Source organism: Lithobates pipiens, unplaced genomic scaffold (assembly GCF_037356315.1).
Source record: "Lithobates pipiens isolate NorthernLeopardFrog02 unplaced genomic scaffold, aLitPip1_a1.2 Scaffold_1, whole genome shotgun sequence".
NCBI classification, from domain to species: Eukaryota; Metazoa; Chordata; class Amphibia; order Anura; family Ranidae; genus Lithobates; species Lithobates pipiens.
The window spans coordinates 150,893,967-150,916,725 of NW_027507685.1; the positions used below are offsets into that span (position 1 = coordinate 150,893,967).

Sequence of the window (22,759 nt, forward strand, 5' to 3'; positions counted from 1 at the left end):
CTCGCAGTCCCTGCTACGATTCTGATCGGTTCGGAAAGGAAAGACACTTCTAGGTGCCTGATTTAGTTTTTTTTAAGCTTTGGATATAGTAGAGAATAGTTAGAAACTCTATTTTTTTTATTTTTTTTTCAATAGCACTCACCTCCAGGAAGTAACAGGAAATCCAAAGGGAGGGTAATTCCCCACCTACATACCTTACCAACTTTAGAATATTAAAATCAGGGACACTGTAATGGAGAAAAAAACATGGCAACTAGTGAGTGTGACTACATAGTGCTAAATTTAGGTATGGCTTAAAAGGGTATGTACTGGCTTCTGTGGGAAATGCACTACTGTCAGTAGTAGGTGAAAAATGCCCTGGATTTACTGAGAGGGAAAAATGTCCTGGCATCAGGAGGAGGGGAAAATCACCCCGAAACAATGAGACCAGAAAAATGCCCTAGGATCAGTGGGAGTGAAAAAGACCCCACCATCAGTGGGACCAGAGAAATGCTCTAAGGGTCCCAGCCAGTGTTAACTTTGGCAGCATGTTTCGATTTAGTTTTAGTCTTAGGACTAAAACAGCATTTTAGTCATCGTATTTTAGTCGACTAAAATCTCCAGTACATTTTAGTCAACTGAAATCTCCAGTACATTTTAGTCACCTGAAATTGAATGTGTTTAGTTAAATGCATTATTTAAGCATTTGTCTAGAATTTCCAATCTCATTATATACTCCTGGAGTAAAAAAAATCTAATATGTTATTATTTATGGTATTAAGGTTTGAACAAACTCACAGATGCAGATTTACTTGCTCTGGACGGTCTGAGAAGGCCTGTAATGATGCACAGTGCTTTGGACGGTGGTCTGAAGAGGACTGTAATGCTGCAGAGTGCTGGATGGTGGTTGTCCGGGGGGTGGCCTGTAATGCACAGTGCTTTGAATGCCAGTGGTCAGAGGAGGCCTGCAATGCAAAGTTGCACAGTGTGCTCTGGACGGATGGTGGTCTGAGGGGAGGGAAGGTTTCAGGCCTGCTGTAATTGTAATGTACTATTACTGTACACTCACAGTCTGCTCTGGGTGCCCGGTGGCACGGTCCTCTCATCTGGACTCGGGGAGGACTTACTGCCTTGTAATGCACAGTGCTGTTCTCACTCTCAGGTCTCTGGCAGTTGTCTTATTACAGTGCGCTTGCTTGCTGGGAGGGGATTTCAGAAGTGGGCGAAGCTCCGTGAAAACTGCTAGATCAGTCCCTGCCTCACATTTTCAGCCCGTTTTTATACAATTTATACATATTCGTTACTGTAAAAATGCTGCTGACTAAATCTTTCACAAAAACATTTTTCATTGACGAAATTAACACTGGTTCCAGCAGCGAGTAGGTCCATGGGACCCCAGGAATTAGCTAAAATCTCAGGACAGTCCTGCAGAAACCAGGACTGCTGCGAGGTATGCTCTTATACATTTGTCACCAGAAGAGGTATGCATATCATTAGATATCCCCTCACTTTCTTCTGGTGACAACTGAAAAAATATGTGGATTTTCGCTTTGTCACGTTGACATTGGTCACCAGAACAGATAGAGTGGGAGGGTCCAGACAGCAATAAAATCCTGACAGATGTGCTAACCCTTCTTGACGTCATCAAAATGGAATCACTAGAATGTCTAAAAAGAATTAAAAATCTTTAGTAGAAAATAATTCACATACATGCATTTCATCACCCTACCTACTCGTTTGCCTGGAGTCCGGCTTTAAAATGTCGATATGCACATCAGGCTTTCTGAAACAAACAATTCAAAACACAAGACACACCGGAAGGGATTTTAGATTTTATTGGTGTAACCTCTATAAGCTGCATGACAAAGCAGAGTTCCAGCCCCCAATGGTTCTTCACTGAAACACAGACATCATGGAACCCATTTTGTCTCGACGAAGCCACCCGCTCACAACTATCTTCCATAGATGAATAAAAGACACAGAAAGGAGTGGGGGGGGGGAAAGGGACTACTTACATTGTGCGGAATCTTAAATTATGATACAGAGAACAACCCATCCCCAACTTCTGGGTCCATCTTTTGTTGCAAGAGATTTGCTGGCTGAATTTTGTGTGCCATGACTGGACCTACATAGTGAACAGTCCCACTGCGAGCACAAAGACACCCCATAGTCCCCCTATACCATCCTAGCATCGGGCTCTGCACCCCTGGTGGTTTACAAGTGTGACCATGCTGATACCAAGGTGTTCTCTTGTGGCCTCGCTCTCTCCGCTCCTAAAAGAAGGCCACTGCTGTTACCCTCCATCCATGGAGGGAAGAGAGGTGCCTGCAGAGCCAGAAAACCGAGAAGGACAGGGGGAAGGCTTGGATCTAGAGGCAGGAGGGATCTTCTCTTCTATCTCCCCGTATCCTTAGGACTTGACCGGCGTAATGGGGAGCAGGCTGCCAAATTTAAAGTGCTGAATCACAGGAAACTTCTCCAGACACTGCAAGAGAGAGACAGGCAGAGATAAGGCACAAATCTTATTAGCGCGGTTGCTGACGACGCCACAGTCGAGGCAGACACGTGGTCAGCATTACAGCTGTTTGTAAAGACACAAAGACAGTGCAGCCTAAATGCAAGGCTGATTTACCAACTTTCTATCAGATGCTGGGCTGTCAAGCTTTAAAGGTTGACTCTACCCAAAACTGACATTTCAGTTGTACATAGCTGTTGATTAAGTTTAACCACAAGCTGACTTATGAGTCTTTAGTGGACGAGACATCTCCACCAAAATCCCCAAAACAACCCATCTGACATTGTAAAGTAAAATGATTGTTTTACATTATAAAGAACTTACCATTGACACCAACAAATGACTGGGGAAATCTGGGTGCCAGTTATGCCATATGAGAGGGGCCGCACATACAGCTACAGCATTAAAAAACATGCCACTTAAAAATACAATGCGCCCATGTGGTGACTGCATACCAAAAGAATCAGTTTTGATTGGAATTGCCATTTTTATTGCATCAAGTCTCAGCTGCTACAAAGAGGCTGAACTCCACATAATAGCATACAGAGGGTTCTGATCATTTCAGAAAATGATTATTAATGTGTGTGCACAGCTTAAATCCGGGCAAATTAATGATGAATAATCAATTAAACAAGCTGGAAAAAAATGTTGCCTATTGTCAGACAAAGACAGTGTATGGCTGTGTCTGAATACAGTACTCATTCGTTTATTGGATAATATTCAAGTCATCTTCAGAATGTGGGAGTACAACTGTTCTATGAAACTAAACTCCAGACAAATATAAAGAAAAAAACTTTAACCAGCTATGTATTAAAATAAAATCTGAAATGTATTCTAAATGAATGCAGGCTTCCTAGGCCCCCATCATGAATTGGAATTTACAAAGGGCTGAGGACTATCTTACCCACGCTCATATAGTTGAGTTCCTGATTAGCAGGGGGATGAATCACAAGCTCCCCAATTACAAAAGTACTAGGTATGGCCAAACAAAATTTAGAGAAGGTAAGTACAATATGTGCACCTCGGAAGGGGCTCACCAAAAGCCCTCTCCTACATCAGAGTTTCAAGCATTCTCCCTTAATTCGGGGTTCCCAAAGCTCCCCATACATCAGAGTCCACAGAGCACCACTTACATCTGAGTCCCCCTTACCTTAGTGTGCCCACTTGTTCAGAGGCAGGAGAGAGAAGAGAGGTAGGGGGAAGACTTAAGTCATAGACAGTGGATGTTCAACTCAGGATGGTCAAGGATGGAGGCTCGGGCATCGGCACCTTTCAGCCACGATGTATCTGCACTGTGTGCAGTAAACCTATGTTACGCTAGGTTATATATATATATATATATATATATATATATATATATATTTTTTTTTTTTCTACATTTGTGTCCATATAAAATGGGCTCAAATCGCACTGCAAAGAATCGCATGTGATTTGAACAGGAATGCAGTATCATATTGACTTCAGCCTGGTTTTACACACAAGCAGTGCAGGAGACCGCATGTGATTTGGACAGGAATCGCACCGCATTTCTGTTCAAATCACATGCAATTCTTTGAAGTGCGATTTGAGCCCTTTCATTTTGTATGGGCTCAAATCGCACTGCACAGCTCTTAAAAAAACAGGTATTGGTGCATCCCTAGTACGAACCCAGCTGCGGGTCATAATTTGACAGAAACGTGGGTACAGGTATAATGCCCTGAACACAGATGGTGTGCATCCGGGACCTGCATATGTGGCTGTATAGCCACTGCATCTCCTTGGAGTAACAGGTGGTTCCAGCCACATGAGCAATCCATTCACTCACACGGCCAGAGAAACTGGCTCATTCACACGTGAGGTAAAGCCCCATTGTTCAGCTGCGCTTATATCGCTACCCCCTTTAGCAACAGAGGCAGTACCTAGGGGTTTACACATGCCATGGCTGCGATGCTATGCTTTGCAGCCATGGCAGAAATGATACCCCATTGAACAAGACCCATTCAAGTGAATAGCGCTGCTCTGCAAGTGCCCTGCAACCATGTGCTTTGCAGGGCTTTGCTTCCTAGTGCGGGGTTAAAGAAGGTGGTAAAGAGACGACTTGCCTCCTCAACGTTTGCCAAATGCTCTCTGAAGAGTAATCACATAAATTCAAAACCTAAACTGTCTGGGTGCATCCCGGACAGTTAGTAACCCTATGAAAACACAGGGTCACTTTAAGCCCTTGCCTTACCCAAAACCAAATACTAATCTTAACCCAAAGATTTAACATAACCACCCAATCCTGACTAACACGAACTTAACAAAACTCATAAACCTAGCCCTAACACTAATCCTTTATTTTGTATACTCACCTCTTCCTATTAAGGGCAGCCATGCCAAATCCTTACAGTGGTGTCAACAGCTCTGCTGGCACCAGACTGTCAGCATCGACACAGCTGATCACACAGATGACAAGATCATCCCCATTCAATAGCCAAGTAATACAACCTGCCACAAATACCACCAATTTCTTTCACAGTCGGATTGAAAAAGGCACAAGTCCAACTAACAGTCAAAAATATAAGTAGAAAAACTGCATATACAGAATCCTCAACCCAGAGTTTATCCAGAGGAAGGCCAAAAACCTTAATAAACCATGTGCTCAGGAAGAGCACAAAATGTAAATGGTTGTAAATCCAAAACAAAAAAAATTGTAATACTTTTTTTGTGGTGTCACTTGGGTTGGCGTCACCTTGTGCAGTAAAACATGGTGGCACCCCTTGATCACAAGCGTGACCTTGTTCTGCCTAGTCCTTCCACTAGTACAATAGCTATAAGTTAGGAGCTTAGATAGTCCCTAGTGGTGGTAACGAGTAGTGGTTGCAAGGCCCTCTCATCAGATCCAGCAATACAGCAGCAGTGGTCCCTTCGATTAGGTGTCCACTCACTCTGGGTTGTTTGTGACGACTCCAGTAGGTTGTGCAGCAAGGTCCGTATCCTGGCTCGGTAACATAGTCCTCTCACTCTTGCAATCTTCCCCCACATGGTACTCACTCGGTGGTTTTTAAGCAAATCTGTCTCTCTCTTAACACTGCACTGTCCTGGTGAATTTTTTCCCTAGCGAATCTTGCTCCCTCCTCCTTTAAAAGCAGGGTGTAGTTAAGGCCCCATGGACTTCAGTCCACTCCTCTGGACTACATACCCCATCATGACCCTCAAGTCTTTTCTGGATGGCCGCCAAGCCTGCTGCTGACAGGAGGAGGAGGAGGAGGAGGGGGGGAGAGTGGATAGTGAGCAGACAGACAGCCTAAAGCTGCGTCTCTTCTGTCATAGCACAGCCAACCTGAATCTCACTGTAGTGGCCGTTGCAGTGGTTGGAGTGTCAAGCGGGAGTGAGGGAAAAGAATGGGGGGGAGCATAATCGCTCGGCTACCCCTTGTTGAAGATGGCCCTGGGTGTCACACCTCTGGCGGGTGTCACCCGGGTGCAGTACGCACCCCGATAACGACACCATGGTTTATAATCTCTCTGTGACTCTTGTTTCTCGAATGATACTTTCCGATTATAGAAATGACACGTTTAGCCCACAAGTCAGTATTCCCTCTATTCTTCCCAGTGGCAACAATATGCGGGCTCATACAACCCCTGCCAACATAGTGCAAATGTTCCTCCTACTATATGAAGTATGCGGTATCTAGATATGGCTTACTTTCTGGTTATACTTTTTCCAGCTGTCATGTCACAGCAGCAATGCCTAAAGTGGCCTAAGCAATAAAAAAAAATAAAAAAACTGGAGTACAGTATAGGACACAGGGCTCTGGCATTTAGTATATAACCCCTCCCACTCTCTCAGTTTTAGCAAGCAACAGGGAGATCATGGGGACCTGTGTCGAAAATAATTTTACTGGCAAGTCAAAAATCATATTTTCTATGTCAATACACAGGAGTTTAGACTTTAACCATGGGACATCCAAACAGTCCAAGTTAGGGATTGGCAAAAAAACAAACAAAGCCAACAGTTTTTTTTGGTAAAGTTGAACTAACCCTTTAAATATCCACCTGCTAAAACTTAAATGTGTGAACAGAAGACCAAATTACAGCCTTGCAAATTTGAGAAACAGATGCCTGATCCTGAGCCCATGGTGAAAACCTGGGAGGCCATGGATAGGCCAAAGGGAAGGGTGACAAATTGGTAATGCTAAACACCCACGGCAAAATGCAGAGAGCATTGGAGAAGAGAAAAGAAGGGATTGTACAAGTAAGCATCCCAAATGTCTACTGAAGCCAGAAAGTCTCCCAGGGGGAGGGAGGAAATGACTGACCTGGCTGATTCCATGCGTAACTTTTGAATTGGCAGGAATAAATTGAGAAGGTTTAGATCCAAAATGGGCCAAACTCCTCCATTTAGTTTAGGAACTGTGAACAGATTGGAGTAGAAACCCTGAAAGCATTCTTCGTATGGGACTGGGACAATGACCCCCTGAGATAGGGGCTGATGAAAAGCAGCAAAAAGAGGCAAATGTGAGCTATGTGCTTAGCCCAGTCCATAAAGGGCTGGAAAATAGCCATGGGAGCTGCCAGTTTCATGGGATGGGGATGGGGCTGCCAAGGCGATAAGGGCCTTAAAGAGGGCTTCTAACCTTTTCTGCACTATGTCCTTGACCACAGAATTATCCTGCACAGAACCGTAGGGGGCTGGGACTGTCCATTTTTGGCATGAAGTGCTCCTCAATAGGATGTTGGCCAGACACTCTATATGATAGGCTCTGAGAGCAAGTGGACTGGGAAGGTCATGGCAGTATACTTGCTCTTAGGAGTCTGCGGGTCATAGCAGGCTTGGGCAATTGTGGGGAGTCCATGTGGGAGACCTAGTGGCACACACACTCATGCTGCTCCAATGCTAAACAAGAGCATACAGCATCAGTAGGGGGTAGCAATGGTATCCTTAAGCTTATATAAAATTTGAGCTAAAGGCAACTCATCCTGATTTAATTAATCTGAAGGAGAGTTGGGATATTTTTCATCTGCCTCCTCCTCAACCAGGTGGTCTGTGGCCAAGGCAAAGTGAGAGATCCACTGGGTATGGGGGGCAGCGGGTGGGGTTTGGATTGAAGGTGCTTGCTTGTGACCCTTGTTATAAAGATGTCTAAAAGGAGGGAAATTCTACCCAAATCTGACAGAAAATTCCTCTTTAGGTAAGTAAGAGGAAGGCTGTGTGGCTGAAGGGACAGCAGAGTGTGCAGGGTAAAAACAGGGAATCAGACTGGGGGCAACCAACCGAACTGAGTCTCTGCTAGCGAGGCCATTTGACTCCCTAACCCTGAGCTTCAGATTGGCCATATGGGTGTAAAGGGTGTCTTCAGAGGGGTTCTAACAAGTTCTGCGGCAGAGAGTCTACTGTGCAATGTAGGCTGTTGCCACTTTATAGGGAGCCAAACTGGCAAACAAGAAGTGTGTTCTATAAAGAAAGATAAATGCACAATGAGGCTGCACAGGCAAGTAGCCCCCAATGCTCTGGAGGTACCAAAAAACAGCGCCAAATTGATATGACTGGCAACTCCTAAAATTAGTGAGAGCAAGCCCTGTACTCACCATGGCAGATTTCCTCTCCTCTGGACAGGATACAGAGGATAAAACTCCATCACCATTTCGTCCTCCATAGTGATTATACCCTTGAAGGGGTTTTCAAAAACAAGTCTCTGCCAATGGCAGACCACACCTCGGGTCATTTATAACACCCTACGGCTAACATAACACAATGCGCAACATGCCAAGATGAGTGTCCACACAAGATCCAATGCAACATTACAGGTCAGCCTCTCATCTTCAACCAATCAGGGTCCATGTATGGTCCATCAAGGTTCAGCCAATCAGGGTCCATGTATGGTCCATCAAGGCTCAGCCAAGAATCAACTGATCCAGAAGCTGCATAAGGGGCTACAGTGGCTCCTTGTGCAGCCATGAATCTTGATAGGAGAATCATCTTTAGGAAAAAAAAAATTTACACAAAATGCAGGAAGCTTCTTTTAGAGATAAAAGGTTCATCACCTTAGGACACTAGCAAAAAAACTGCGGCTAGCTGGGAATGGGAGGGGTCATACAGGGAATGCCATTGCAGTTTCTTTTTTCAAGTGTCCGGTCCCCTGTAGGTAGCTGCATATAACCCATTGGTTAAAGTCCCGTAAAGCATGTGCACTGTAAACTAATCAATGGTGGTGTGTCCTATCCTTACAAGGTGGGAAACAGTGGTTGCCTTGATGTATTTGGTAGTTTTGGGATTGATAGCCCAGTGAAAATGCTTGAAACTGTCCCAGTGTCACCAGCATAACTCATGATCCTAATGTGGCAGCTAACACACAAACAAAAAAGGTTAAAATAAAAAGTGGTTAGCATTTCTGTCTGGTAGCACTAGGGTTGTCGGTTCAAATCCCAACCACGGCACTACCTGCCTGGAGTTTGTGTGTTCTCCCTAGGCCTACGTGGGTTTCCTCTGGCTACTCCATCTTTCCTCCCACACTTCAAAGATGTGCTGGTAGTTTAATTGGCTCCTGTCTAAATTGGCCCTAGTATGTGTATGTATGACTGTAAGTGAGGGACCTTAGATTGAATGTACGATACGTAAAGCACTGTAAATTGTTGGTGCTATATAAATCCCAGTAATAAATAAATATCATCCATCCTAGTTTATCTGCAGGTATTGCTTATTATTGTATTCTTGTGAATGTTATTAGTAGCTCTGAAACAAAGTAGATTTTTTTGTTTTTTTAGTTTATTATTATTATTTATTTCTTTAAGACAGTTTTTATATAAAGCAGCTTTTCATTTATGCTGTGGAGCCTTTTATCAGAGTTCCCCCTCCCAGTTCCCAGTCTAGTGGATGAATGGAGGTGAGCAGAAGTGCCTGCATGTGGTGCGGTTGCAGCTCTCTGGTCTGTGACAGAGCAGGATGAGGTGGGGAGGGTGGGGACTGTGTGTGTAAGCTCTCTTGTCTCTGCAGGAAGTTTACCACAGAGGGAAGTTTCCACATGTGTGTGTGGGAACATAGAGAGAGAGAAAGAGAGAGAACACAGCTGCGCTTCCAAACAAACAGGGCAATAAACCTTGTTAACACTTCGGCTGCCAGGGAATCATTCCTGGGGCCCCTTGTGCTGCACTACAGGGGTGAATATTGCTAGTAGGCTTTACACACAGATCTGCTTTTCTACTTGCTAGCTTTTAAACTTTAGTGGGAGAGTTGATATGCAGGCACAATGCAACCACCAATTCTTCTCAACGCTGTGTCTCTATGACTAAGACAGCTCATACATGAATCACCAGCGGGTTGAACAAAAAAAAACGACTCAGTTCTTCCATCCACACATTCAAGGTGGTTGGGGGAATCCTCCCTGCTGAGCTAGTGTATTCTGACAGCAGAAAGACTTCCCTGCAATCAGAATACACTGATCAGCACTGCCGGTTATAGCCTGCAGCACTGATCACGTGGGGAAAACCTGACAGGGAAGGTGTACAGAAGTGGATCAGTAGATCCACTTCTGTACAACCACCCTGACCATACATGGATCGAAAATCCATCAGTCCCTGCTGAACTGGCAGAATTGCGATCCATGTATGGTCAGCTCAACACTACATGAACTCACTAGCTTGGATGTGCCGACCTGGCAAGTTTATGTCAATGCAGCAGAGTGGAGGAAAGGGGAAAGTGGTGGAGGCAGACGTTGCTGCAGATCTTGGCTGTAAAGGGCCAAATCTGGTGACTTATCTCACATTTGTAGGCTGCTTAGACTCTGCATGGACGACACTGCAAGTAGAAATTTTGGAATTTAAGCGATTCCCTTTATTGGTTAACCAACGTTTTAAAAAAATGCAAACTTTCAAGATGCCTTAAGCTGGCCATACATGCTTAGATTTCTTTTATTCAGCCCATAAGCTAAAAGATTCCTCCATCCACACTAAACAGCAAGGATGGATGAATCTCCCCTGCTATTGTATTCTGTCAACTAGCACCGGTGACTGTCAGAGTGCCTGACCAGTAAGTGCAGCTGATTGGCTGCAGTCTCTTTTTGGCTGACAACTTTTCAGATCGAAGTTTGCTGAGCTGGGTGGTGCCAGCAAGGCCACCCACAGATGAGATTTCAGCCAAACCAGCAGGAAACAGATGAAATTCAAACCTGTATGGCCAGCTTTAGATCCCTTCTTCAGGTTTATACTTACACTGTAAGTACATAGACAACCAGTTGTAAAAAATTCTATGCATCTTCCAGCATGTAGACTCTCCCCTCAGCAGACAAGCTGAATGGAGACTGCAGTATGAACAGCTACAGACAATACAGCCTTGTCTGCTTTAACAATGCAACATAAAGCAAACCAAGCACTTTTCTGAGTGCTCGTCTGTATTCAGCCATTCAGTTCAATAGAAACCTAGTGTACTGAGCCTCAGGAAGTGCTTGCAGCATTTCAGGAATGTGAACAGATCGCTCCCTTTATGGTGTTGTGTGTACATAGCCTCAGGGGGCCATACAAATCGCTCCTAACCTTACCACATCTACAGGGACTGTCCCTCTCTTTGTAATTGAATCCCTCTGTCCCTCTTTTTGGTATGATGCCTTCTGTTTAAAAGACAAAAAAATACTATTTTCCTACCATACACAATAAATTTTACCAACCTCTGAATTATTGCTTTTTCTTTTTTCTGATAAGCCAGTATAAAGGGAAAAGTAGTGGTGAGAAGAAGTCCCTGTGGATTTAACCAATCATTTTTTGCATACTGTTCACGGCTATAGTGACTAAAGCTGGCCACAGATTATGCGATTTTCTGTCCTGCAACCACAGTTTGCAGGACAGAAAATCTCTTGAATCCCCCATCATCACAGCCATTGTTTATGAGCGAAACCCTCCTGTGCTGTGGAGCTATTGTGTTCTCCCAGCGAGGAGGCATGGGGAGCCGTCCCTGCTGGGAGTACACTGTGATTACAGCTTGCAGCTAGAGGTGCTGGCAATAATCGCATGCTAAAAATCTGACATACTGGTTGTACCCAAGTCGATCTATAGATCGACTTGGGTACAATCAGCCTGCCCACGAGATGGATCAAATCACGTGCAGTTCCTCCTGAACCAGATGGGATTTGATACATCCATGACCAGCTTAAAAGACAGGTATGGGGCGGGGGTGGTTTTGAATCATATTTACAGTACCTAAGTGGATGCAGCATTAATCTGATGCTGCATCTGTCGCCTGCCGGCTCTAAGACTGAGAACCGCATGTACTGGGCTGTGGAAGGGGCAGGAGTGGCTGGGCCAGGCTCCTGGGTGGATCCCGACCATATGGTCATGTTCATTCCCCAGCCTGGACAAGCTCTGTGACATCAGCCAACAGCGGGCTTTAGCCCGCTGTCACCTGAAAATGGGTCACAGGAGTGCAGAACCAACTGCACGCCTGTGATCCACAGGAGAAGGAAGTACAGCCAAAGGAGCTTTGGCTGTACTTCTCCTTTAAGGCTATGGTATGGGTGAGTCCAGGGGTCAAGTCCTGGGGAAAAAAGTGTGGGAACTCCCACCCAAGATCCACTCCCCCACCAAAAAAAAAAAATGATACGCTCATAAGCACAAACGCTTCAAAAGTGGTATTTTTCATCCAATTTTCGTATTGTGTGTATGAAGCTTAACTGTTAGTACATAAAAAAAATAATCCTCAATGAACATAAATACGGTAATTCTCTGAATAATCAGCATTTATTCAATTGTGCTTCCATGCAAATGTGAACATCATGTTCTGATCTTTGTTGGGGAATGTTATTTTGTATATAGTGTTTATGTGGTGAGTTTACACTTTTCATTGAACAGAGTTTGGATAACACAGGGTTAAACGAAAAGGTCATAAATTAACTGCACATTATCTGGACAGAATGCTTAGGGAGATAGTGATGTGTTCCTGCTTAGGAGATGTAGGTTAGCTTGGGGGGCTGCAAACTCTGCAGGGCTCCAACACACACTCACTGCTATTCCAACCCTTCACATATTTTCACATAAACTTCCCTCCTGGCACTAAAGTTTGCCAGGTATTGTGCCCAGCTTACCACCCCAAACTGATGTACCTCCCTCAGCTCACCTCTCTCCCTGCATGTCCTGTGAGCAGAATAGCTGATCTACCCGTCAGATAGACCTAGACCTGATCTACCTGTCAGCTAGCTCTGATTGACAGGTAGATCGAAGCAGAAGCTGTCATGGAGCCCCCTACTGGCAATGCCTGAATGGTCAGGTGTGCGGCACTTACTATTGTGAGCTGTGTCGGTGGCTGCTGGTGTAGCACCTGCCACACAGCTTGCATACTTCAAAGCCTTGCAGAACATGGCTGCTAATGGGAACTGAGTTCCTGTTGTGCAAAAAGTACAGGAACTCCGTTCCCACAGGACTTGAGTCCTGGGTGAGTCCTGTACCTGAATGCTGTGCTAAAGCTGGCCATACACCGTACCATTCCCCCATCCATGCTAAACAGCGTTGACGGAGAGATCTTTCCTGCTGGTTACTGTATTCTGATAGCTTGCACTCATTGCTGTCAGAATACCCAAACAGTGGATTCATCTGACTGAATGCTACTGCTGTTCGGCTGACAATTTTCCACCCAACGCCTTAAATTTTTAGACAGAAGTATGTCAGGCGGGAGGGTGCCAAGATGGCCACCTATGAAGGAATTTCAGCAGGTTCATTAGGAACCTACTGAAATTTGCTCCATTTATGGTCATTAAGGATGAGCTCAGGCGTGTTCGCATAGTCCACGTGCAGAGCCCGCCAGGAAGTCGGCGCAGAGCTGCGCTAATCACAGGCAGCGAGACATGGACCGATCTCTGCAGCCGCACATCGAGGGGATGTCTCACTGTCTGTGATTAGCGATCCGCAGTGCTGACTTCCTGGCGGGCTCTGCACGTGGACCATACGAACACGCCTGAGCTCATCCTTAAATGGTCATCATAAAAGGTGTCCCTTTTTCACTTTAGAACGTTGACAGGTATACCATACACCACCCAAACCAACTGAGTCAAACTTTGTTTGTGACAGGCAAGTGACAATCAGTCACCTAGAGCTGCCCTACAATACCATGCGCTTAATTTTGCTTTAAAACTGCCACAAAAAAGGGTGGAGGGTGGAGCAACCCATTCTGTGGGGAAGAGAGAACTACAGCAAAACCTTGGATTGCGAGCATAATTCATTCTGGAAACATGCTTGTAATCCAAAGCACTTGTATATAAAAATGAATTTCCCCATAAGAAATAATGGAAACTCAGATGATTCATTCCACAACCATTTATTCATAAGTCCTTCAGTTTATAGCCCATATAAAAATATTGCAGCAATGTGACCAGGTTGTGTAACCATAAAATGTCCATCCACAAATGGCAGCCTCCACAAGGGGATTAGAAGCCAATTCCAGCAGGAGATACAGAGTATAAAAGAGAAGAGAGGCGCCTCTAAGTGTAGCAATATGGTTACATTTAATGAAGGTACAACGTTTAGCAACTCACATGGTTGATGATTAAAACAAGCACATCTAAGTATTCAGGCATCTGGGGTAAAGCTTTCCATATAGACCATCCTCCACACTGCCAACTCCTACCACTGTCAGTCTGCAATCATGACCAGGAAGACTACTCTGAAAGCGAGGTTTGAAGCACTCATGGAACGCGGCATGGAAGAAATGACGTTGATGGCGGTTGGGGAGGACAGTCCATGTGGACAGCTTTACCCCAGATGCCTGCATACTTAAATGTGCCTGTTTTAATCATCAACCATGTGAGTTGCTAAATGTTGAACCTTTATTAACTGTAACCATATTGCTACACTTAGATTCGCCTCTCTTCTCTTTCATACTCAGTTGTGACATGACACTACTTGTATATCAAGTCAAAATGTATTTAAAAATGTTGCTAGTCTTGCAAAACGCTCTCAAAGTTACTCTCAAAGCAAGGTTTTACTGTAATATATGGCTGACAATTGGAAGCCACTGCTGGTGGAAGGTATCGGATAATTGACAGGAAATCAAATGTATGCTAGAAATCATTTCTCTTACCTTCTTTATGATCACATATCTATTTCTGATATTTCACTGAACCTTTTATATAAACTAAATGCTCCTAATTTACACACAAACTAAATAAAAAACGATTTCCTTCAAAAACACATGCAGCCACTGTGTTTCATCAGTGAGACAGAAACTTTCCATTCCACTCCTGAACAAAATTCACAGGAAGCTTTGTATTTTATAAAAGAATACAAAGCTTCCTCCGATTGGCGGAGGCAGAGATGACACCATCCGCCCACCTCTCTGCCTCAGCCAGTTACGGCTCATTCACACTAGTGCTGTGACTGCCATTTTTCTGCACTGGAAGAACATCAATCACCACTAGGGCACATAGAATACAATGTTTTCCATGTGTCCCATCTCATTTTCACTGAAACCCAGCCCATTAGGTGCAGTGCAGTGAGTTGCAATAAAATGCAGACATGCTGCATTTTATCACAGTGCACAGGAACGCACAGTAGCACAACAACCTGTACTGCTGTGCAGTGACACAAATGGGGTGTCATTTTGTGCGCTTATAATAAGTTGCCCAAAAAAAGAGAACTGTGTGATGGGGTAAAACCTGCGCCACACTGCCCCCACATTGCAGCCGAATCAGACAGCTGTCCATGCACAATCCAGTTTAGACCCCTTTCACACTGGGGCGGAAAAACACCCCAGTGTGAAAGGGGTCTTAGTGTGTGGACAGTGTAAATAGGCCCCAGGAGAAAGCCTTGGCATTCATTTTGAAAATTCAAAGCTTCCTGTGAATGGCCGAGCAGCGTTCAATCCAATTCAATTTTGTTTCTGGAGCGGGATACACAGTGCTGTATCCTGTATGTAGCAGAGGTAATATACAGCTGAATTGTAGCTTCTTTCTTGGCAGGGGAAGAAGAGTTTATTTGCAGTCCCGTACCAGATAGCCTCCAAATATGAACTGGCCAGTGGCATGATGTGGGGTATGTTCTCATCTATAGTCTAGAGCACTAATGGATACCGCCATCCAAACATTTCTGAAGGAGGAAGGGTATCGATTGGAAATGTATAAAAACCCTAAGGCTTCATTTCCACTAGTGTGACTTTGGACAAAAAGTCGCATGACAAGTCATAGCCCATTGATTTCAATGGCACCCGTTCCAGTCTATGCAACCTAAAGTTGCAGCGACTTTGAAAAGGTTCCTGCACTACTTTGATGCGACTTTTGATGCAACTTTGATCCAGAGACTGTAAAGTTGGATCAAAGCTGAACTCAAAGTCGCACTCTAAATTGTGCAACTTTGGGGGTCGCAATAGTGGAAACCTAGCTTAATTCATCCCAGGGCTGGCAATGTCTCCTTCCTACTCTCTCCTCCTTCATAGGCATAAACAGGAGTGCTCAGGCTATCCATGAATTCATGTTTATGTCTGCATTTGGCCTGTCCTGATGGATCATGCGACCTAACATCTATATAGGGAAGAATTGCATAATCTCCCTCTTCATCAAGGGAGCGCTTTTTTACACATTTTTTTTTAGATCCATTTAGCTATTATGATGGAAGGTACTAAGATCTTTAATTTACTAATTATTTCTGAAATGCGTTGCAGTAGTAGGCATTAAGACCATGAAGAGCTTTTTCTTATTTAATTGTACCCTCTTCCTTCCAATAACGAATACTCATGGCTATCATATGGGGTGGGGTCAGGAGAGGGGGGGGGGGGGGGGGCTGTAAACGAACTGAAAAATTCTGAAAAATACTGAAACAAAAGTATCAATTGCAGCCACTGTGCCCATCATATGCAGCCAACTATGCCCAGCAACTGTAGCAAATTTAGCCCATCAATTGCAGCCTCGTTGCCCATAATATGCAATCACTATGCCCAGCAAATGCAGCCTCTGTGCCAATATTATGCAGCCACTGTGCTTGTCCACCATCTGCCTGGCACTTACCCCATCGGGGTGGCTGGTCAGGCAGTGAGCTGTGGGACTGGTAGTGCAGTGATGGCCCCCGTGTCCTACATGCACGTCTTCTTCCTGTTCTGCGATACGGTCAATGGGATCGCCTCTGCCTTCAGACAATCAGGTGACCGGTATTACATCCGTGCCTCCTGATTGGCTGAGAGGCAGTTCAGTGTTAGAAAAGCAAATATTAATTTTTTTTGCTCACACACCTGGGTGGACTGCGAGCGCAATGGTTTGCGCTCACAGTTCACCCTTTTCAAAGCCTATTACTCTAATCAGGTGCTTCAAAAACACCCCCCGCGGAGCCGGATGCCTGAATAGGGGGTGGCTACAGTGCCCATGGATAGATTCATGCAATGCATGAATCCATCCATACTACACAGGGGGGTGACTGGAGAGAGAGGGTGGCACCTGTGCTCCCTTAATGGACACACCGCCACTGGTGGCTAGGTGTCCATTTTTGCCATCTTCCCCCTTCGCTTGCTAGGAATCTGGGACAGAAACCAGTAAGGCAGTGGCTTGGCTGCCAGTGTCCTATCAGCTAATGAGGCGTGCATCAATGGTTGCTAGGATGCTGGTAACTGGGCAACATAGTGTCACCGGTTGCTAGGATGCAGTAGACTGTTATTTTGTAGGCAGTTGCTGCCCTGTATATAAATGCCAAGGGTTACTGAGCTGCGATGAGGACTGAATGTATGGGCACCTTGGCCTCTTTGTCACCTGAGATGGTCACTACACTTTGCCTCATTGATGATTGTGTGGGGTAAGCATACATAGCCCCTTGTATATTTTGACTTTCTAAGAAAGTCAATGTTCACAGGGGGCTTTAGGAGGTGGGAGGTGGGCTCTGAAGGCAGATCAGGGTTTTGGAGGAATTAAGTACTGGCTGTTTCCCATGCCTTCAGTTAAGAGAACCGGTTACCTTGCCACGAAAAGGTATACTATAGGATTGCTGTAAATGTCTTTTCTAGGTGTCAAGGCTGTATTTATAAAATGTAATCACAGGCCATGATTGGACTATATAAATAATTAGTATTAATAGTACGGTTAGGCCGGCCACACATGGAGCAAATTTCTTTCCTGCAACCTCTAATTGCAGGAAAGAAATTTGCTTGATTTCCCCATCAACACAGTGTTGCCATTGTCCCCCCGGTGCGGGGCGGGGGAAGCTGTCCCCGCTGGGAGAAGATCATGATTATTGCTAGCGGCTATAGCAGCCGCTAGCGATAATCGCAGGTATAACCTGACATGCTGGTGGATTGATTGATCAACTTGGTACATTCAGAATGCCCATACAGCATACTTGCTACCTCCATCTGTCTGGCTATCCCCTACTCTTGCTACCTTCAGGAGATCCCTGAAAACCCATCTCTTCAGGAAAGCCTATCACGTCTCCAACTAATGTTCTACCACTTCCATCAGCTCATTCCCCACAGTTTTAACCTTTTGTACCACCTGCCCCACCCTATTAGATTGTAAGCTCTTCAGAGCAGGGCCCTCTTAATCCTCTTGTATTTTATTGTATTATAACTGTATTGTTTCCTTTTATATTGTAAAGGGCTGCTTAAACGTTGGTGCTATATAAATCCTGTATAATAATAATAACGGTTTGAATCTCCAGCTTCAGGAGGAACCGGACGAGATTTGAACCGTGTATGGCCTGCCTGAGGTATACAGATTCAGCATACAAAGGTCTACCTCATCTGATTGATTTATACAGTGCTGATATATTACGCAGAAAGAAACCGCGCAAAGACTAAATAGGGTGTACAGTGAATGTGGCCATCACGTCATGTGCCATCATATTCTATGTTAAGCTTCCCGTCACAGAAGTCAGACTGGCTCCTGGTGAAGCTTGCTGTGTAACTAGACTCTTGGAGCCCCGTCTCTCTTGCTCAAGCCCAGGCTTTTAGTCACAGGCATTGAGCTGCCGGTCCTACTGATGTCATGAGGGAGGCTGTTAGGGGGGGGGGGGGTAGGGTTTACTGATCAGGCCGCCTGGAATTCCAGCCAGGGTGAAAGTTCACTCCACTTCCCAGAGACTGAGGGGGCCTGGAGGAGGCTGAGCAAACACCAGCCAAGGCTGCACAGCTAACAGAGCTTTGCTGTTTTCCTGACACTGGGGAAGGGGTTTATGTGCTGGTGTGACGGGAACACACATTGTGAGATGAAAGGAAGGGGCCTATCACTGTGAAGCTGGTTAGTCACAAGCTGACACACATGGGCGCAGTATGCTCACTCTTTGCTCCTAATGTGAAGCAGCTCTCCCTTGCAAATCAATACCACACAGCTCCTCTGGAGCGCCAAGGAACATGAACAGCTCTGCCATTCACGCCGACACGTAGAAACACTGCCCTGTATCAGATGGGCACGCCAGCCGCACATGGAGGATTCCTGGTGGTAAAATATGGCTAAAAGGATCTGGCTGCTCAAAGCAACCCGCTGAGATGTTTTGTAAAGCTGCATGCTCATTTTTTTTTTTTTGAATATACAACTATTTTGATACTTTCACAAAAATCCAAGCCAATGTGGGTTATTTTGATCAAAAATTTTGTAGCGGAAATAATGGTTAGAGAGGTTAGAAAAGTGTAAGTGGTGTAACTGAGCATATGTTTTTGAATAAAATTGTTTTAGGGCATTGAAAAAAAACCAAAAAAAAAAACACCACGCTAAATACAATTTTCTACCACAAATTCTAATCCTTAAAGAGGGAGTCCACCAGAAAAAAAATATTAAAAGCCAGCAGCTATAAATACTGCAGCTACTGACTTTTAATAAATGGACACTTACCTTTCCTGGGGTCCAGCGCTGTCGGCAGCCAAGGCCGATCGATTGCTCGGCTGCTACCGCCGCCATTCTCGGTGAGGGAATCAGGAAGTGAAGCGCTGCGGCTTCACTTTCCGGTTCCCTACTGCGCATGCGCGAGTCGCGCAGTGCAATGGGAATGGTGTCTCAGCAGACAGCACGGCGTCTTAGACAGGTATCTGAATCCCCCTCCCCCTGAAAGGTGCCAAATGTGACACCGGAGGGAAGGGGAGGGTTCCGATGAGCGGAAGTTCCACTTTAGCGTGGAACTCCGCTTTAAATTGTAACGAAACCCACAACAATAAAATCAGTCTGTATATGCAAGTATAGCATGCTTGTTATACTCACTGTGGAACTTAATGAGTTAATCCTCTGCATTGTGTAAAAAGGCTGTTTGATCATGTCTTCTCTGATCCCCCCCTTCTTTTACTGTCCCCAATCCATCTGCTCATAGAACAGAGCTCTAGGAGGCCCTCTGCACATGCTCAGTTTGGTGTGTATTGCAAGAGAGAGGTTTTTTTTTTTTTTTTGAGAGGGTGTATCTGATTAGCACAGGGGCAATCAGCATGTCCAGACAGGGGACATGCAGCCTCAAAGGACAGTCAGAGGAGAATGAAAACTCCTCCCACAAGCTTTAACTAGACACTGATAGAAGTCATAAGACTGCTATATACTGCTGATGAGAAAAGGTATTTAGTAGTTTATATTTACTAAAATAATTGCATTTCTATGTGCTGTGTACTATGGGAGACCAGATACAGTGAATGCAGGGTCCTGGGTTTAGTAACACTTTAAAGTTGAATTCAAGGCACAAAAAACGTTAATTTAAATGTATTCATCAACAGCCACAGTGGATATAAATTCCCTTTTATGTGTACCAAAACTTTTGCAAACCCAGCAGAAGAAGGTTCGGGAAAATGTCCCGCTCTAGCCAAAAATACACAGGACACCAAGCACTCTAGGCTGCGTTCACACTTCAGCTTTTCGAATCGCAGGCAGATTTTCTGTAATTTTGCCCATTCATTTGAATGACACCTAAAATCAGGGTGGGGGTCTGTTGCTACTTTTGGGGTGACATGGTTGCCACAATTTATCGTGTGACAATCGCAGCAGACGAGCACTGATATTTTAGGCATCATTAAAATTAATGAAATCTCAAATGCAAGTCCCGCGATCTGTCATTCACACATCGGCGCTTTCAAATTACGGCAAATCGGCCCTCGATTCAAAACGTAGAAAGTGTGAATGCAGCCTTAAAGCAGACCCATACCCAAAATATGGTGACGACAGTGCCCCACAATACACTGCAATAGCAGACAATGGGGTTGCTTTACTAAAACTGGAGAGTACAAACTCTAGTGCAGCTGTGAATGGTAGCCAATCAGCTTCTAACTGCAGTGTGTTCAAATAAGCGTTGACCAAAAAAATTTAATCTGGTTTCTATGAACGACTGCACCAGATTTTGCACTCTCCAGTTTTAGTCAATCAGCCCCTCGTTCATATCGGTATTTTGACAGAAAATCAAGTAAAGAGAACCAGTGCTTCTAAGCAATTATCCATCATCCTCTGACTTAATTACTTTCTCATAGTAGACATTCAAAAGGGAGAGGCACTGCTCCAAACTTTACAAAATGTTCTTGGTCTATGCTGCAAGTAAATCAGGTGCTGGCCAAAAACTAGCCCATCGATGCGAAGCCTTATAATCCCTGTTAAGACAAGCAAGAGGCTGCAACCCAATGATCTCCCTCATAGTAAGTCTTTCTTTAGGCAGCACAGGCACACAGAGTCCCCACCTACAGGCTGCCCCTGCTCTACCCCTAAGCCCATAAGGGTGAAATGTGTCAGTGCCCTATCACAGTGATGGCGAACCTTGGCACCCCAGATGTTTAGGAACTACATTTCCCATGATGCTCCACTACACTGCAGAGTGCTAGAGCATCATGGGAAATGTAGTTCCAAAACATCTGGGGTGCCAAGGTTCACCATAACTGCCCTATCATCTCTACCACTAAGCCTGTAAGGGTGAAACGTGTTGGTGACCCCCATCTCTACCACAATGCCCATAAGGGTGAAATGTGTCAGTGTCCTCTCGCCTTTAATCTGTAAGGGTGAAATCAATCAGCACACAGCAGCATGTCTCAGTGTGCATGTGGTGGCCAAGAAAAGAATTACCATCAGTGATGTCATTGGTGTATGGCCACTTACTTGTCTCAACATGGAATACAGAGTGTCACACATTTCAACCTTATGGGCTTAGCCGTAGAGAAGGAACAGCCTGTTGGTGGGGACTCTCAGTGTGCCTGTGCTACCTAAAGAAAGACTATGAGTGACACCATTAGGTTGCAGCCTTTAGAACATATCTAGGACTAAGTCTGTAAGGGTAAAACATGTCAGTAGGGGTAGGTAGGAACTTTCAGTGTGCATGTGCTGGCTCGAAAAAGACTTACTATGAGTGATGTCATTGGCATGCAGATGCTTACCAGTCTCTACATGGATAATGAAGGGTCATGCATTTCATCCTCATGGGCTTAGTCTTACAGATGTAAGACATTCTCTACAACTAAGGCAGGCCATACATGGTTCGAGATTCAAACCGTGTATGGGCAGGCTGAATGTACCAAGTTGATCAATCAATCAACTTTGGTACAACCAGCAAGTCGGGTTTTACCTCCAATTAATCACTAGTGGCTGCTATAACCGCTAGCAATAATCATGGTCTTCTCCCAGCAGGGACGGCATACTCCACCCTCCCCCACCAGTAGAAGACAATGGCCTGACAGGAAGGATTTCTGCATTAACACTGTCTGTATTGACAGGGGGAATCGAGAGAATTTCTTAGGTTGTAGGAAAGAAATTTGCTCCTTATATGGCCTGCCTAAGCCTTTAAGGAAGAAACTTGTCAGAAAGGGGTGACCTGTGGGTGGGGACTCTCAGTGTGCTTGTGCTGGCTCAATAAAAGCTTACAAGTGACGCCATTGGTGTGCGACCGCTTTCTTCTCTCTGTTCACTACTTTTTTATTTCCTGACCTGGAACATTACTGAAGGCAGAATGGAGCCAGAGTTTCTTATTTGCATGCTTGTTCCAGGCCTGTGGTTCAGGAAACAAAGTAATAAGCTTGGCATGACAGCCAGGGAGCAAGCATTTTCAAAAGAAGAGGCTAGCAATGGCAGCTTCCAAATGTCTGGCAGTACAGGTTTCCTAGAAGATGATGATCTGAGATAAATGAAACAGTTTTGTGTGATGTATGCTGTCTGACAACTTACAATTTAGTACAGATCTAGATGGCTTCTTGTGGCAAAACTACAAATCCATTCATACTGAGTGTTTACATTCTACAACAGCTCGTTTACGAAAAAGAGGTTGTGTGGCCTGGAGCTGAAGGAAATCACCAATCTCCAAATGACAAGACACAGTCAACAGTGTGTGAGGGATGAGCTGTAGCAGTCTGCATTGTCAGGACAGGAAACAAGGGAAATCTCCATAAGAAGGACACAGGCAACAACAAAAACC

General features: G+C 44.8%; 1 protein-coding gene across 1 annotated transcript in view; it reads right to left on the reverse strand.

Moving 5' to 3' along the window:
- Positions 1–1,799: 1,799 nt before the first annotated feature.
- The window catches only part of PTPA (protein phosphatase 2 phosphatase activator), a 175,024-nt gene continuing 154,064 nt past the window's right edge, over positions 1,800–22,759 (reverse strand). The window contains exon 10 of the mRNA XM_077478505.1: positions 1,800–2,464. Coding sequence (XP_077334631.1) covers positions 2,390–2,464 — 75 coding nt within the window. The 3' untranslated portion in view covers positions 1,800–2,389. The remainder of the gene's footprint in view (positions 2,465–22,759) is intronic.